Source organism: Limanda limanda, chromosome 1 (assembly GCF_963576545.1).
Source record: "Limanda limanda chromosome 1, fLimLim1.1, whole genome shotgun sequence".
Lineage (NCBI taxonomy): Eukaryota > Metazoa > Chordata > Actinopteri > Pleuronectiformes > Pleuronectidae > Limanda > Limanda limanda.
Genome location: NC_083636.1, coordinates 40,790,450 through 40,808,550, shown reverse-complemented (window position 1 = coordinate 40,808,550; position 18,101 = coordinate 40,790,450). Strand labels below are relative to the sequence as shown.

General features: G+C 40.5%; 1 protein-coding gene across 2 annotated transcripts; it reads left to right on the top strand.

Annotated features, from left to right (window-relative positions):
• Positions 1-866: 866 nt before the first annotated feature.
• LOC133004895 (sorting nexin-4-like) lies at positions 867-15,414 on the top strand. Of its 2 annotated transcripts, none has more exons than XM_061074453.1 (14): positions 867-969; positions 3,439-3,563; positions 4,265-4,403; positions 5,118-5,267; positions 5,368-5,415; positions 5,510-5,565; positions 7,284-7,356; positions 8,957-9,018; positions 9,889-9,954; positions 10,235-10,324; positions 11,523-11,622; positions 11,952-12,097; positions 12,196-12,310; positions 12,968-15,414. In XM_061074453.1, exons 1-14 carry the CDS (start codon positions 886-888, stop codon positions 13,013-13,015), a joined length of 1,302 nt encoding a protein of 433 aa, XP_060930436.1. In that variant the 5' UTR covers positions 867-885; the 3' UTR covers positions 13,016-15,414. The 2 variants fall into 2 exon arrangements, with proteins under 2 accessions (XP_060930436.1, XP_060930442.1); XM_061074459.1 differs by having other exon boundaries at positions 897-1,016.
• The last annotated feature ends 2,687 nt before the right edge of the window (positions 15,415-18,101 follow it).

Below are 18,101 nucleotides of genomic sequence, written 5' to 3'. Positions count from 1 at the left end.
TATTGCTTTGCACAAAAGGGCTTCAGAGGCCAGGATATTGCTGCCAGTAAGATTGCACCTAAATTTACCATTTATCGGATCATCAAGAACTTCAAGGAGAGAGGTTCAATTGTTGTGAAAAAGGCATCATGGCGCCCAAGAAGGTCCAGCAAGCGCCAGGACCGTCTCCTAAAGTTGATTCAACTGCAGGATCGGGGCACCACTAGTGCAGAGGTTGATCAGGAATGGCAGCAGGCAGGTGTGAGTGCATCTGCACGCACAGTGAGGCGAGGACTTTTGGAGGATGGCCTGGTGTCAAGAAGCGCAGCAAATAAGCCACGTCTCTCCAGGAAAAACATCATGGACAGCCATAGTGGTAGTGGCGTGGGGCTGGCTCATCCCTGCGGCCCAGGGAGCGCATTTCTCCGCGCTGGTTCAGGGGTAAATGATGCTGGTCTTCACAGGTGACTGACCTCCGCAAGCCTGTAGCCGCCCCCCACAGGAGATTATGTGCTTCTGTGTTTGTGTCTGGCCGCTGCGCTTCCAGGTTCTTCCCGGCATTAAGCTGCCGGTGCGAACATGGGCGAGGGAATGAGGCGGACCGCTCTTCGCGGCGCTTCTACCTCCGGTGCGTCCCGGGGTTATAGGATGATGGTGTGACGTTAATACATTGCATGTGTCACGTCATGATAATTCAGTCTCTTGTGCATCCCTCTCGGCATTTTTCACCCTAGGCAACCGCCTACGTTGCCTGTACCAGGAGCCGCCCCTGAGTGACCTACAGCGGGTTGATCGAAGGGGAAGTGTGTGTGCCGAGTCTGTGGAGCAGAGAGTGCGTCTGCTGGGTGAGGTGATTCTTTGCGCATGCGCATTGGCTGACCAACAATATCATCACTCCAGAAGAAGATGGCGGAGAACGGGAGAGAAGAGCTGGTGATCACTGACGCTGACTCAGAGCCACTGGCCGGAGAAAGGAGCTTAAACATCGTGGTAGGACGATCGCTTCATCTCCTCGAGTGACTCGTAAAACTGCTCATGTATGTCTTCTCTCATTGCACCTGTATCCAGATGTGTTGTTGTGTTAAACGTTGTCTCTCTGACAACATATGTACTGGACAGGGCGGCTGTGGCTGAGGGGTAGAGTGGTCGTCCTCCAACCTGAAGGTCGGGGGTTCGACCCCCAGTCTGAACCATCTGCATGCCGAACTGTCCTTGGGCAAGACACTGAACCCTAAATAGCCCCCCATAGAATAACAAAGTGCTGCAAGTAGATGCACTGTATGAATGTGTGTGTGAATGGGTGAATGTGAAACTGTACTGTAAAGCGCTTTGAGTGGTCTTCATCAGACTAGAAAAGCGCTATATAAATACAAATCCATTTACCATTTACATCAATTGGGATTATTTTTCGCCATTTAAATTGTTGTGTTTTAGAACACTGGCGCTTCATATCCCATTTTAGTGGCGTGTACATGATAACATTCGCTTGTCAAACTGTTTCCTGACATGCCCTCCAGAGGATGTCTGGAGAATTGCTTCATAAGAAAAATGTTACCATTGAATGAGTAGGTGTGTGGAGCAGTGATCCAGATGTGTGTCTGTCACTGACGTGTTCAGGTAATGGAGCAGTGATCCAGATGTGTGTCTGTCACTGACGTGTTCAGGGGAAGGAGCAGTGATCCAGATGTTTATTTGTCAGTGATGTGTTACATTACATTACATTTCATTTAACTGATGCTTTTTATCCAAAGTAACTTACAATAAGTGCATTCAACCATGAGGGTGCAAACCCAGAAAACAAGAATCAAGAAATTACAATTTATTCAAAAAGCCAAACTGCAAAGTGCTATAAGTTAGTGCCATTTAAGTGCTGCTAAATTGTTAGTTTAAAAAAAATAATTCAAGGTATAGTCGGAAGAGGTGTGTTTTAGTTTAGGGCGGAAGATGTGTAAGCTTTCTGTTGTTCAGGTAGTGGAGCATTGATCAAGATGTGTGTCTGTAACTGATGTGTTCAGGTAGTTGAGCAGTGATCCAGATGTGTGTCTGTCACTGACATGTTCAGGGGAAGGAGCAGTGATCCAGATGTTTATTTGTCAGTGATGTGTTACATTACATTACATTACATTTCATTTAACTGATGCTTTTTATCCAAAGTAACTTACAATAAGTGCATTCAACCATGAGGGTACAAACCCAGAAAACAAGAATCAAGAAATTACAATTTATTCAAAAAGCCAAACTGCAAAGTGCTATAAGTTAGTGCCATTTAAGTGCTGCTAAATTGTTAGTTTAAAAAAAATAATTCAAGGTATAGTCGGAAGAGGTGTGTTTTAGTTTAGGGCGGAAGATGTGTAAGCTTTCTGTTGTTCAGGTAGTGGAGCATTGATCAAGATGTGTGTCTGTAACTGATGTGTTCAGGTAGTTGAGCAGTGATCCAGATGTGTGTCTGTCACTGACATGTTCAGGGGAAGGAGCAGTGATCCAGATGTTTATTTGTCAGTGATGTGTTACATTACATTACATTACATTTCATTTAACTGATGCTTTTTATCCAAAGTAACTTACAATAAGTGCATTCAACCATGAGGGTACAAACCCAGAAAACAAGAATCAAGAAATTACAATTTATTCAAAAAGCCAAACTGCAAAGTGCTATAAGTTAGTGCCATTTAAGTGCTGCTAAATTGTTAGTTTAAAAAAAATAATTCAAGGTATAGTCGGAAGAGGTGTGTTTTAGTTTAGGGCGGAAGATGTGTAAGCTTTCTGTTGTTCAGGTAGTGGAGCATTGATCAAGATGTGTGTCTGTAACTGATGTGTTCAGGTAGTTGAGCAGTGATCCAGATGTGTGTCTGTCACTGACATGTTCAGGGGAAGGAGCAGTGATCCAGATGTTTATTTGTCAGTGATGTGTTACATTACATTACATTACATTTCATTTAACTGATGCTTTTTATCCAAAGTAACTTACAATAAGTGCATTCAACCATGAGGGTACAAACCCAGAAAACAAGAATCAAGAAATTACAATTTATTCAAAAAGCCAAACTGCAAAGTGCTATAAGTTAGTGCCATTTAAGTGCTGCTAAATTGTTAGTTTAAAAAAAATAATTCAAGGTATAGTCGGAAGAGGTGTGTTTTAGTTTAGGGCGGAAGATGTGTAAGCTTTCTGTTGTTCAGGTAGTGGAGCATTGATCAAGATGTGTGTCTGTAACTGATGTGTTCAGGTAGTTGAGCAGTGATCCAGATGTGTGTCTGTCACTGACATGTTCAGGGGAAGGAGCAGTGATCCAGATGTGTGTCTGTGACTGATGTATAAAGGTGGCGGAGCAGTGATCCAGATGTTTGTCGGTCACTGACGTGTTCAGGGGAAGGAGCAGTGATCCAGATGTTTGTCTGCTACTAACGTGTTCAGTTAGTGGAGCAGTGATCCAGATGTGTGTCTGTTACTGATGTATGAAGGTGGCGGAGCAGGGCTACAGTCTGCTGCGCAAGATGGAGATCTGTGTTGCTGAGGCTGAGAAGAGGAGCGGCAAAAATGCAGTGAACATGCAGGAGATGTTCACCGTGTACCTCATCGAAACAAGGTGAGCACAGCATGCTCTTCATCATCCACTATACAGGGAGAGATGCTTTGATGTGTATTCATGTGTACTTCCTATTGTTTTGGCTCTGTATGGGCTCGGCATGTGGCCTATAAATAACAACAACAACAACATTTTTCAGGTGGTATCTTGAAACACAGTCTCTATCTCGATATATCTCCTAATCTCCATCTGAATGCTTTAATGCATATAATCCCACTAGTGTTATGATGATTTTTGTGCCTCACCACACACCACTAGGAAACAATATTTTTGTCAGTAGTGATCATAGTGTTATTTTTGTGTGGCAGTGTGATTTACTACGACACAGACATATTTTACTAAAATCTGCATACTGTTGTTACAGCACAAAGTCAAACCGTTCTTTCTGTTAATTTAATCCAGCATCTGCAGATGGACTCACAGTACACATCACCTGAATGATATGTACAAATCAGTAAAAACAGAGGAGAAATATGTGTTCTTATAACTCACAGCCCCATCCCATTGGGTATGTAAAGGTATTTATTACACTCCTGATGTCTTATCAGGGTGGGAGACGTCTCTGTGGAAGACCCCTGGAGTGTTATATTGTGTGACCTGTGATTTGTTGCATACCTACATGAGCAGATCGGAGATATCACACACCCTTGTCGCTACAAAAACAACTTGACCAAATCAGTCTGTGGTTTCAATCTTTTAAGGCCAATGGATGCAGTCGCTGAAGGTCGTAATCCAGCCCCCGACTCTCTGTGGAGGAGATACAGTGAATTCGAGCTGCTGCGGAGCTACTTAATTGTTACCTATCCATACATTGTGATACCTCCTCTGCCTGAGAAGAGGGTGAGTTCCTTGTCTTTCTAATCCCTGTTCAGTGATAATAGAAATGTCAAATATACATGCTCTACTCTACACTTCTTTCAACTGTGTCATTGTACACAGAGCAATGGAAAAGTGAGCAACGACATGGCAGGCGGGAATCCTAACTAAGACCTTTCTCAAAATGACCAAATTATAACACTGACCCCGTTGACCTGATATTAACATTGGTCCTGAGTGCAAATGTGTCTGAAGTGCGTCCTGAAATCCGATGACTCTAACCATAATCGGAGGTGATCTGGGATGCGTGTCGGCCACATTGTTTTTGCCGTGTGAAAACAAATGGGTCTTGGGCCATATTTGAAGGGCCGCCTACTTAGTAGGGTTGGGTTCCATTCACATTTGAACCAATACCGCTACCCATCTTTTCTTTTTTCTGTACTTTACTCACAATTTATAATAATATAAATTGTCCAGGGTTTTTCCTGCATAGAGAATTGCGAATCCAAATTTCTCTCTCTCTCTGTCCTTCATAGCTGCGCATTCATTCATAATTCAGCCTGCTCTCGCGCTTACACACACTCACACACACAAACGGTGTAATCGGACACCTGTGTAAAACTCAGACTGGGTGAAAACAACAGAATCTATAAACTTTGTTAGAGTATGGAGATAGCCAGGCGCGCTCGGTTTGGCTTGATATATGTATACATATATACTTTGTTGTCTTGCATACAGGCAGAGTTTGTGTGGCACAAGCTGACTGCAGACAACATGGACCCAGACTTTGTGGAGCGCCGCAGGGTTGGGCTGGAGAACTTCCTAATGCGTGTGGCGTCTCATCAAGTCCTCTCCAATGACAAGATCCTTTACCACTTCCTCACTGAGGTAAGTGATGTAGCTCAGGGTTAGGGTTAGTGGTTCACGTGATTTTGTGTCGATCAGAAGCTGATCAATAACTGACTTTCTTTATAAATGTGTATGGCAGGAGCATGGCTGGAAAGATTTGGTGTTTGAGACAGGCTTTCAGGCAAAGGTTCTGAACTTTTCTCACTTCATTAAAAAAAAATTGTGAAAGACCTTCAGTGTTCACAAAGCTCGACATCTGACTCTTCTCACTCTTTTTGCAGGCAGATTCACGGCTAAGTGCTCTCAGTGCCACCTTCCGGGTGAGAAATACAGATAAGTAAGTTAGTGTTTCCAAACACACTGTAAAGCAGTTTCCAGAGGATGTCAGGAAAATTGGGTCCAGACATTCTCTGGAGTTTGCCTGTCACATATGTACAACACAGCAGGAGATGCTCCACTCAGATTCGATCACAACAATACAGAAATCTCTGTGGTCCGGTTGAGGGATGGTGCAGCAGGCAAAGGCAGGACGCAACATGTAAATTCTGCTGCATCATGTGGTTTTGTTTACAGCACTGATGCTGGCATCACAAAAACCTCTTTCGACATCTTTGTTGGTGTCCTCTATGTTTTCGTTTTAATTTTGTTTTAATTCATGTTTGTGTTTGTTGCATATTAGAGAAGTCATCAACATCACATGGGCACTTTCAGACTTTCTGCTGACTTTTTCCAAGGGGACTCGCCAGGGAAAGTACACAGAAAGTCTTCAGGCTCTTAAACATTTGGTTTCACACACTTAACTGAAATTACAATACCAATAATGTAATGTACACATTGGCTTCACCCAATGTGTACCTCAATTTAAGACCCATTATCAATGAATCTCAATTTTTTTCAGCTCTTTAATTCATCGTTTTAGCAACAAAACATCAGATAACAGTGACAATCACATAGCTTTTTGCAGAAAAGGACATCATAGACCAGGGGTGGGCAAACTTTTTGACTCGCGGGCCACAATGGGTTCCAAAATTTGACGGAGGGGCCGGGCCAGGAACAGATGGATGGAGTGTTTTTGTGAACTAATATAAATGACATGGAAAAATCATTACATGAAAGGATTTTGCCTTTACCAAGTAGCAAAGCACTTATTTGCAAGGCCATTTAACAAAAACCCGCCTTCAGAAAAAGGCTTGCTAGCCTTTGCTATTTCGAATGCCCCCCACAAAACATGCCTTGGTAGATGACTCTTTAATCGCAGTTTGTCTGTGAAAAAAAATGTTGCTGAGTCTGTAAATAAGTCGCCAACCTCTGAGCTGCAGCCGCCCGTTCTTGCGTTGACTGACTTCGTAGCAAAGTGACGGCTGATGTTGTACTCCCTGAAAACTGCGACAGTTTCTCGGCATATCAGGCATACAGCCTTCGATTGGACTTCAGTGAAAAAGTATTTTGTTGTCGACTCCGTGTTAAACACTCTGCACTCATTGTCTACTCTTTGTTTCCTTGATCCTCTAATTTTACAGAAGGGCTCACAGGGCAAAGGGAAAAAGTGAAGGGAGATCATGTGCCTTTTCAAGCCCTATTCACCACACTCCCTGGCAAATTTAATTTAGCTGACGCTTTTATCCAAAGCAACTTACAATAAGTGCATTCAACCCCGAGGGTTCAAACCCAGAACAACAAGAATCAAGAAAGTACGATTTCTTCAAAAATAAAGCAAAACTACAAAGTTTTATAAGTACGTGCCATTTAAGTGCTACAAAATTGTTAGTTTCCAAAAAAAAAAAAATATTCTTTTTAATTTAATTTTTTTTTTTTTTTTTTTTTTTATTTGGACAAGTTCGGCGGGCCGGATTAAAAAGCCCAACTTTGCCCATGTCTGTCATAGACTAATCATGATTTCCGAACAAAAAAGCTGCAAATTATCACATTTGAGAAACTGGAACCATAAAATATGTCAAAATGTGTCTTACAAAGTGCATTTAATGATTTAACAGTTTATCAAAATAATAAAACAACTGGGTAGAAAATTATTTGTGTTTATTTTATCTGACGCAGACGCTTCATGGATATGAAACACTACAGCGATGAGTTGCAGTCCCACACATCTCAGCTGCTCCGAGCCAGAGCAGTAAGTCTCTTTCACTACCTTCCTGTCTCTCTCTCTCACCCTCTCTCATACACACATGTACACATACACACACACACACACACACACACACACACACACACACACACACACACACACACACACACACAAACACACACGCAGAGACAGACGTCATGTTTATGTAAAATATTGAAATAAATTGTTTAAGATCTCTAAACATGCAACAACTGGATTAATCCTCTAAAGGGGCAGCAGCAGGGAGGTGCAAAGACATTTTGTGGGGCAGAGGCTCAAATCAAAAAAAGTTGCATATAGTAGATTATCTCTGACTTCCTTAACAATTTATTTTTTTGCCCTCACACTCACACAATTGTTATATTCTCAAAAGTTCACACAGAGACAATGGTCTTCTTTGGAGTTCACTGGGTTTATCACAAGACCAGACAATAACAACAGAAACAACGATTGATCTTGATGTATTTCAATGTATCACATCCTCGATTTCCTATATTATTGCACATGGCTGCTTTTTCATCAGTTAATATTAGTTTACTAAAATCTGTCAAATATGAACTCTCTTTTTATTCAGAAAGTTAGTCACTACAAGTGTGCTTTAATTTACAAAATATGGTTTTCAATTCATAAATCAGACTACAACAGTAAGTGTATGACAGTGTCAGTGCTCGTCAAAATGATTTGACATTCATTCAGTTTATACCTGTGTTCTGCACCTAAAGACAAAGGACAAACTCTGATTATAGCTTTTACTGATCAAAGTGGCCCCAGAGTTGTCCGCGTCACGATGCATGTAAGAATCAAGAAATGTCCACAGCTCTAGTGCTCACCACTGTGCAGGAGACGTGGAGGGAGGGAGGGTAGAGACTAAGTCCAAGTCTCCAGACCTGATATTTAGATTTTTTATTTAATCAATATATTTGTTGACAGGGAAGCTGTGCACAAACAGGAATGTAATATTCATTTATTTTTAAAAAAGAAATGGAAAAAAGCACCCCAGAAAAAGGGGCACTTCCTCATGAGGAAGAAAAACGTCAGGGACTCAGTACCTGTTTGATGTCTGTGTGCACGTGTATGGGACGCAGGAAGATGACTGCGGACTCTGTCCAGAAAACCCTAAAGCCGCAGCACCACTGCTGCTACAGAGCACTGATTACCTGCTTTTTAACAGTTTATTAATGTCATGTACCGAGTGTCCAAATTGCACCAAATGCAACGCTGCACTTCCTTGGGCCCTACACATCCAAAGTGTGAGGATATGAGATATGCGAGCAACATGTAGACTGGCAGATGGACAGACAGACATTTCTAGAATTATAAGATGTTGCTCTTAATGACCTATGTTTGATCCCCCATTCCATATTGTAAAAAACATGTGTATTTATATATATTTAGAGCAGGGGTCACTAATAGGTGGACGGGACAATTACTATACATATTTAAGGTATTACTGGTAAGGTATTGAGGCATGATTTCTAGATTGTGTATTAAAATGAAAAAAATAAATACTTCTGTCAGCTGCTGGGCTCCAGAGGCTCGGGAGCCAGTCTTAAAATGATCTGTTTTATTTGAATACTCACTTTCAGTTATTGTCTGTCTCTTGAAGAGAGTTGCTGATCGACTCTATGGTGTTTTCAAAGTCCATGGGAACTACGGCAGAGTCTTCAGGTGTGACGAGAAGCGTAAGAAAGTGTAAAAAAGGACCTGGGGCCTGTGCTACGAAGCAGGATTTCTGGTTATTGTGTTAACTTCATTGGTCTGCTGGTTCTTGACAGGGACAAAAATGTTTATAAATACAAAACAGCAGATATCTTCAAGTGGAATGGTTTTTCTGCTCAAGATCTTTCATGTGTCCATTATAACAGAGCTTCAAAAAAATGGAGGGAGAGTTTATCACAATATCACAATGCATCACAACTTGTATAGCTTAATTTCAACTCAGCAAACGTTTTTTTATCCAGACACAAAACCATGAGGAGAAATAAAAACTCAAACCGCTGATGTCTTTCTTTTAAAAAACTATCAAAACCATTCAATATTTCCATGATTAAAAATGAATATTTCAGTCAGACGGAGCTCATCATACATTAACTACTTCTCTGTGCTATGGCAGCAGAAAGTGGCCTGAAATCACGTTTAACTTTTTTATCAGCATCACTTATTCATGGCTTTGATGATGTCATATCACAGTGACATGACCATACTGGTATCTGGATAAGAAAACCCAGGGTATATACACTAAGAGCATTGATAACTACCTTTGTAGTTAATATACCGAATAACATAACAACTTCCTGCTGAACTCGCTTCGTAGTGCAAGCCCCTGAATGGTTACTTGAATGTGTGTTGTTTACATTGTCAAGTCAATTGTATAAATACAGCTCATTCAGCATGCCAAGAACATCTCAGTCCTTAAACCCTTCAATCAGATAAGGAAAAATGAAGATAATGTTCTTGCATCTGGGAGCGTTTATGACAGACCCACCCTAATGTGCACGCGTGTGTGTGTGTGTGGGTGCATCAATGTGTTCACTGCAGTGAGTGGAGCGCCATTGAGAAAGAAATGGGAGATGGACTGCAAAGTGCTGGTCATCATATGGATGCGTGAGTGTTTCTCAGACATTTATTTATTATTTGCCAGGATTGCCACATATGAAGATCACAAATAAGTTGATGTTTTTCTTGACTGTGATTTCTTAAGTCAGCTTGAAGGATATCAAGTCTGGCTTTTGGGACTTTCTTAAAATCAGTTTTCAGTTGGACTCAAACATTATCTCACTAAATTTCGACAAAAATAATGTAATTCTTTCAAAAACACTTCTGCACTCCCACTGCCAGCCGTGCTGGCTATAAAGACAAGTTGCCTTTTGTCTCCCACTTGCAGATATGCTGCCTCAATAGATGATATCTTAGAGGAAGAGGAACATTATGCAGACCAGCTGAAAGAATATCTCTTCTATGCTGAAGCTCTGAGGTAAGATATTTTCACCCAGTTGTGTCTTTTATTGACATGAACAAGCCAATTAAGAAATGAGATGCCAAAATGACATAGGACACAAGGAGTTATCTCGAAAAGATGTTTCTGTCAGGGGCTGTAGTTAGATATTATTTTGTCTGGATGGTGTGCTTTTGAATGGATCCCAGTGGTGAAAAGAAATTGTAGTCATGGGATCACTAGCTGAGATGGCTTGTGGATGGACAATTAATGCAGATCATTAATTATTATTTTGCCTCAAACCTTCAATGTTGTACAGGTGGCACATAACACTGGAGGATTTGTCACTAGTACAAAACTACTGTGAACTAGAAGTTGTTTTCCTCATCTATGAAGAGCTGATTGACATGAGCTGTCAGTGGCTCGAAAGACTGTGTTGTTGGATCACAGATTAAGTTTTTGTCTTTTGTCAGAAGGTATAATAAGTGGATGAATATATCATCAGGTGTGGAGCAAATGACACCACTGCACTTCATAGTGCTGTACCTGTCAATGAATAATGAAAATTGTATTTATGACCCTAAATTTGGCCACAAATGTGTTTTCTGTGGTGAGAATTTGTATTTAATTCCCGGGTGAGGAAATAAACCATCAGACTGAGTGATCAATTAAATTATATCAAAGTATTTAATAATGGTCAAGAAACAATTTACAGAGAATAGATTTGAACACAAACAGAGTTACTAAGCAAACACTTGGCCAAGCGGGGCAGAATCCTCAAAACCACTGCAGGTATCAAGGATCTGACAAATGGCAGGTGAGATGTGCCAGCTTTTATGCACAGCTCAAGGGGTTCCACGTCATCCTGCGATATCATGCAGGCAGGACGTGTCCAGTGCTCAGACATTGCTCAGAGGATGGGCAAAATGCCCCCCTCTCTCCTGAGTGTATAGACACTGGGCAGAACATCAAATAGTCACAAGGACGTTTAGGTTCAAACTAACTAACATTTCTTGATATCAGGCACTTGCAAACATTAAGTAGAATTTATATAAATATGTTTTCAGGTCAATCCAATTGAACTTTGAGCATAGCTATGTCAGGACAGGAGGATCTGTTACATTTTATAAGAGGACAGCTAGATTCAATAATTTCCATGACATCTTCATGCATCACATCAGTTGTCAGTGGCTCTGTTTGTTCTGATGTGTATGATATGATGCTGTACTGTTGGCAGGGCAGTGTGCAGGAAACACGAGCTGACCCAGTTTGAGCTGGAGGTGTCCTCCCAGGACCTCATCTCGAAGAAGCAACAACGTGAGGAGCTGGCTACAGGGGTACACTTGACTCATGTTCTCGAGATTCATAGGGGTTTGCCAATGCAGTAAGCCAGGTCCAAGAATGCCAAGTCTCTTAATTGGTTTCAGATGGACGCTTTGTTTAAATAGCAAATGCACTTGTGTCCGACATAGGCAGGTGAACATCCACCACTATTAAAATAACAGAACTGGATATGGGGACAAACTGAAAACACTTTCTCCATGAGTGTTGACCATGAGATGAGATTGTTAAAAGCTTACATCTCAGTCTTAAAAAAACAATGGTTGAGTTTATAATAGATGTCAAACAAGTGTTTGTGGTTACATCTTTCTCTTTTGTTCATCAGGTAGTACGGACATTCTCCTTCAAAGGAATGACCAACAAGCTTTTTGGTCAAGAGGCGCCTGAGCAGAGGGAGGCCAGACTGAAGCTGCTAGAGGAGCTGATAGCAGAGGGTGAAGACACAGTCAAGGACAAAACAGCCGAGTGCGAGTGAGTGCTGTCACACTGTGAAAGCAGCTCTGGGCTGAAATAAAGAGAACATTTTTTTATGTATTTTGTGTCTGTTAATCTGATGTGTATCACTGCAGAGAGCATGTCGAAAAGGCGTGGGTGGACATGCAGCGTTTTGAGGATCAGAAAGACAAAGATCTGAGGGAAGCACTTATCAACTACGCTGTCATGCAAATCAGCATGTGCAAGAAGGTACACAACAGCACACCAGGGTTCTCATTTATAACCGTTGCGTATGCACAAAACAGGGCCTGAAATGTGCGTACGCCAATTCTCACGGCAACGTTGGGATTTATAAAAGCAAACTTGACGGGAGAATTTGTGTATTTCCACTAGGGCTGGACGATTAATTTAATTTGCGATAAAATCGCGATATGATAAAATGCGATTTCCTAATCGCAACGTGCGCGATTATAACATGCGAACGAGAGTAGGGCACCAGGCTGCTGTTCTCACGCGCAGCCAGAATGCCGCGCGGCGGGACAACGAAACTCCACTGATCCAGAAGATAGCGCAGCATAATTTAATATTCACGCCGTGCTTTGCATTGACCATTTATGGTTGAATGTGGGCGTGTGGACGGCGGATTTGGAGTCAGATCCACGTACGAACCTTTCCAGGTGGACTGTGATTTATAAAGCGAACATTGCGTTCAGGTGTGCGTGCGAACGGTTTTTTAAATCGAAATTATCTTTGGCGTACGCCATTTCCTGCTTTTGTACGTACGTACACTTTTCGTATGAATCCTACACACTCTTTTATAAATGAGACCCCAGAGCAGCTTTAGGATACAGGAGAATTTGAGTAGTCATGGTCATAAACATGTTTTTATTTATTCTCTCCTTGCAGGGAATACAAGTGTGGAGCAATGCCAAAGAGTGTTTCCTCAAGATGTGAAGTTGAAACCATATCCCAAGGTTATCCTCCCTCAGTGTTGGGTGCAAAGTGTCCTCTGGTTGAGGTGTGTAAACCATCACACCGAGACATAATGTCTCATAAAATGTGTCTGAAAATAAGGTAATCTCAAATAACTGCAAAAACTTTTTGTAAGCAGTTATCTTGAAATAGTGAATGTCTTGTGGATTCAAATGGCAAAGGGAAGTGATTGATCACACAGAGCATTGGGGTTCACATGTTTTTCTCTAACTTAAATGGGCGCTTGAACAGTTTTACATGATAAAGTCAAGAACCAAGTTGTGTTATTTCTACTGTACATCAAATGATACAAGGAATTCTTCTATAAAGAGTTTGTGGCAATTCCTTTTTTGTAAACATTTATTAAGTTAAATCAGCCGGAAGCCCGCTGTTAGATCCTAGTGTTCCCCTGTACAGGAGTTCCTGACCAGCTCTCCATTTAAAGGGTCACAGTCTCAGGCCTCTCAGTCTCAAGAAAATTACTCAAAGAGATTCACTAAAACTTGTTTAAGCTGGTGGCGAGGAGACACACCTAGCTTCTAACTGTCTACGTCCAAGCGTCTCTGCTTCAACTGAAATTCTGAATAATGGTTTTGTATTTAGATAGCGCTTTTCTAGTCTTGATGACCACTCAAAGCGCTTTACAGTACAGTTTTACATTCACCCATTCACACACACATTCATACAGTTCATCTATCTGCAGCACTTTGTTATTCTATGGGGGGCCATTCAGGGTTCAGCATCTTTCCCAAGGACACTTCGGCATGCAGATGGGTGAGACTGGGGATCGAACCGCCAACCTTCAGGTTGGAGGACCACCACTCTACCCCTCAGCCACAGCTGCCATAATCTTCTGAGAAAAGTTGTATTTCAGTCACGTCTGTTAAGGGCAGCTCTCCTCTCATAATCTGAGCACATAAATTGCTAGGTATTGTCAAGCCCCAAGGATCTGTATAAAAATGCTTGGCTAGAGTAACCTTTAAGAATCTGTAAGTTGTTAAAAATCACCAAAGAAATCCATTTACCATCATACTGAGCATTAATTCAATGTCCGCAACTTCTCTATTAATCAATATCTTTATTGCATTTGTTTTAGCAGGGGCAAAGCATACAGCATTAATCAAAATACAATATTAAAGTTAAAAGGTAAAAAGTAAAAAATATTAAAGATAAAAACTTCAGCTAATGTAATTCAATTGAGAGCATGATTTAATTTGGCTCGGCCAAAGCCACCTCCCATTTCCTACCAAAAGTCTGAATTTAGTTGAAAACTCCAAACTAAGTCCAAATTCCAATAGTTCTGTATCCACAGAAAGAATTGTGTAATCCCCAGCTCCGTTACATCCTTACATTTATCGACACTACATAATAAACATAGATCTAAAACAGCTGTTTGCCCACACACATGCATTTATAGATCTATCTTTCTCTATAGATAGATAGATAGATCTATATATGGTGGGGGACAGGGGCTCTCCTTTGCAGGTCAATGATATTGTTCTGGGCTGTAAAAAGCGAGCAAAGGGACTTGAACTAAATCCAACAATAGTTTATATATTTTTCTTTGGTTTGAATAACAGGTGTGAAAGTGACCTGAGCCTCATGCACAGATCTATGAAGGTATCTCAAAGTTATTATATGATGCTATTAATTAAAAGCATCTGGTCATATTTTATGTGGCAGCCTTAAACTGGCTTTTGCTATGAAAACATGAAGTTATAGTTTTAAAAACATAATGTGAATGGCATCGGGTGCTTACATTTCTGTGTTATATGAATAAATCACAGAGCCGACATGTTGATCATATCCATGTCGAGGGAGGTGGATTGCACTGATGTACATTAAGCTGCGGTAGTCAGGATACTCATTCTGAGATGATATTTAACTAATGAGTTTTATTGAATTTTATTTTCATTTATTGACAAACGTTTTGTTCTGTATGTCTTACATATGTTACAGCATTATATTTTGTATTTCCTGTTGCAGATGCTTCCCGCCAATAAACTCGGAGGGTATTTATTGTCATATTTAAATCTTTAATGCTAAATTTTGCATTTATTCTATTTATTTGAATAAACAGACCATTTTTTGTGATGGTTATGTTTTGTTTACCAGAAATTGTCTGATATACTGTAGATGTATTCAAACTTAACACATAAATATGTAATATACCATTCGCTTACAGTTGTCAGAACATCTGAAAATGCTTTTTCTTTTTTTGGCCTTTTTGTTTGACCAATTTTTGTGGTATTTTTATGTATCTCCAAATTTGCTTGGATTTAGAAAGCAGCACATAAATACATGTTGAGTTCCTCTGTAGTAGTAGATTAATGACTTAACAGAAAATAAATGTGGAAATCAGCAGACTCTGTCTTCTCTGTCTCAGTGTCATTCATCTCAAGCAGTAACTGCATAGAGAACCATGAATCTGAGGGGGAGATTCACCCCCCGTATCCATATCCGTATCCTTATCCGTATCCTTCCTCCTTATCCGTATCCTTCCACCACAATTTGGTGGAAGGATACGGTATGTATCAGGAAAGTACCCATTCAATTTTTGTGTGGATCTGAATAAATGGAAGGCAGGAAGGCAGTCCAGGAAGTTTGCTTAACTTTTTGGAAGCCAGAAAGTTAAATGAGCTGCATTGAAAATTACAAAATATAAAGTCTATTCCACCCATGAACAGAAAAAAACTATAAACGATACACTGCAAAGCTAAGGGGATTTGTTTTTCATTCGTCTGACAGAACACTAGAATGTTCAGTGCACTAGGTGAAGGAATGTTATTTGAGTAGGACATTGAGTACAAAGTTTCTATTACAAATGTTATTCATAGAAATGTAAAAAATATTTATTTCATAAAGAACCCCATCTTAAATTAATAAGGATAATATTAGTTTAAAACATTAAAGTGAAGGTGTATCTTTTTTTACAATTCAATCAACAGCAAGCAAAAATAACAGTAAGCTAACCAGACAATAAGTTTAAACATACAGGGACAGATTGTATTTACCATTAACTCTGCGGTCGATATGCATGCAGTAAAATAGTAAGTCCCTAAATGCATGTCTGATTGACATTTGTCCTGCCCCTTTCTGTGATATTACCCCCATGAAGTCATGGGATTTCTGTCACATGATATCCATGCTAACCTGTAGTAAAAGTCCAAAGTTTTGTTAGAAAACAATGTAAACAGACTGTCCCACATTACCCAATGTACAAAACATTACCCGGCTTTCAGGTCATGAGTGCGGCTGAGTTAAAGTGGTCGTCCTCCAACCAGGTCGGTGGTTCCATTCTCAGTTTTTCAAATCTGCATTCCGAAGTGTCCTTGGGCAAGATGCTCAATGGCCCCTATTAATGTTGAATGCACTAATTGTAAGTCGCTTTGGATAAAAGTGTCTGCCAAATGTAAAGAATGAAGGTAGTTTAAAGTATTTACTGTTAAATAAACAACCAATGAAGGAACGATAAACGTGGAGTGTGGACGTCAGTAATATCAGTTATGTAGATGTGAGTGTGTGATCATTATGAGCTGCAAGGTGTTGTGAAACAAAAGCATAGTAAAAGGTCAAACAAAAGGCAAAACGTGGCCGGGATGAGTCCAAGTGAGGGAGCGAGAGCAAAGCCAGGCTGGGCTTTTATCCAATGGGAGTGCTCCGGTGCAGGTGCTCTGAATTAGCTGGCCGTCACCACTGCACTCTCCGGATACCTTCAAAGACACACAGGAAAACACAGTAGCTGCCCACACCTGCATCTCAGCAGTTAGGCAATGGACGTCACAGTCATAAAATAAAATAAACAAGACCCACATTACCCAATGTACCAGATGACCCGAGTTCACCAATGTTTTCAGCGTTGCACTTAGATCCTTGCTCATTTGTCTGTACATAGAGACCAATGGTTTCAACGTTTTTAGTTCCAAATAAATGTTTTAATTGCAGCCATTGTTTACCTCTGAAAAGTGGTATTTTTCTTGTTTGGTTGCTGATGGCTGGAGTATTAATGCTAAATGTCATTCAGACTTGCCTGAAAGGGCCTTTTCCTTTTTTCTAACAAATTGAAATTCCTTGTGCTCACTGACTAAGTTTGGTAATTCAAAATGAAAAGTATCCCTATGGTTGAAGTTGACTCATTATTCAATAAATGTTTCTACAGCAATTTACATGTGGGGGGAAATAAATCTAATGTTTTAGTATGCCAACAGCCAACTTTCCCTCTTAAACTCAGCGAGGATTAGGAACAACTGTCACTGGAATGGGGGGGGGGGGGGGGGGGGGCACGTTCTTTTACTTAAAGCATCTTTTCACTGTGATGAATTCATTTTCTCTGGATTTAGACGTTCAAGACAACTGCATTTTTATGAAATGAAGTAAATGAGGATGTCATTTTTGGAGAGCAACTGCAAAGGGTAGAAGAGTCAAGGGCCTTGAGAACTCAAACATAATTGCTGCTGTTGTGATGAGGTGCTGTACAAATCTAAATAAATGGAATTTTTGGTTGAAATGCACTGAAGAAGGGCCTATGGAGTAAACATGCATCTTCTTTTTAAAGAAGAGGAGGAGAAAAAGAGGAAGTGAAATAGAGAAGAGAAAGAGGAGCTACTACAACAACAGGCTGGCCTGTTTTTTCTCTCTATCTTCTTTCGGCCATCCTCCCCAGAAAAAAAACTAAATAATAAAAGAAAATAATTAAAAACAAAATACGATGAAAGCAGCCAGGTGATAGTGGCTACTGATATCTCAGATGTCACTAATAGATTAGCTTTCTCCTGACTGTAGCAAGATGCCTATTGATACAACTAAATAGAGTTCAATATTCTGTCTAAAGCCTGGAATCTCCCAATTGCATCTCAAGGGGCTTTATATAACTATGAATTCGCTAATTGTCTATTCTGGAGCCACTATTTTCCAGCTGTTGATGTAACCCAAGTGAAAACAACAATATAGCTACCGTCACTCCAGTTCCCAATCCGATGTCAGAATCTAAAACTGGAGATCACTCTCATGTGCAATCTACACTGCAAAGTCTATCAAGTGGTTAAATAAAAGTACACATGAAACAAGC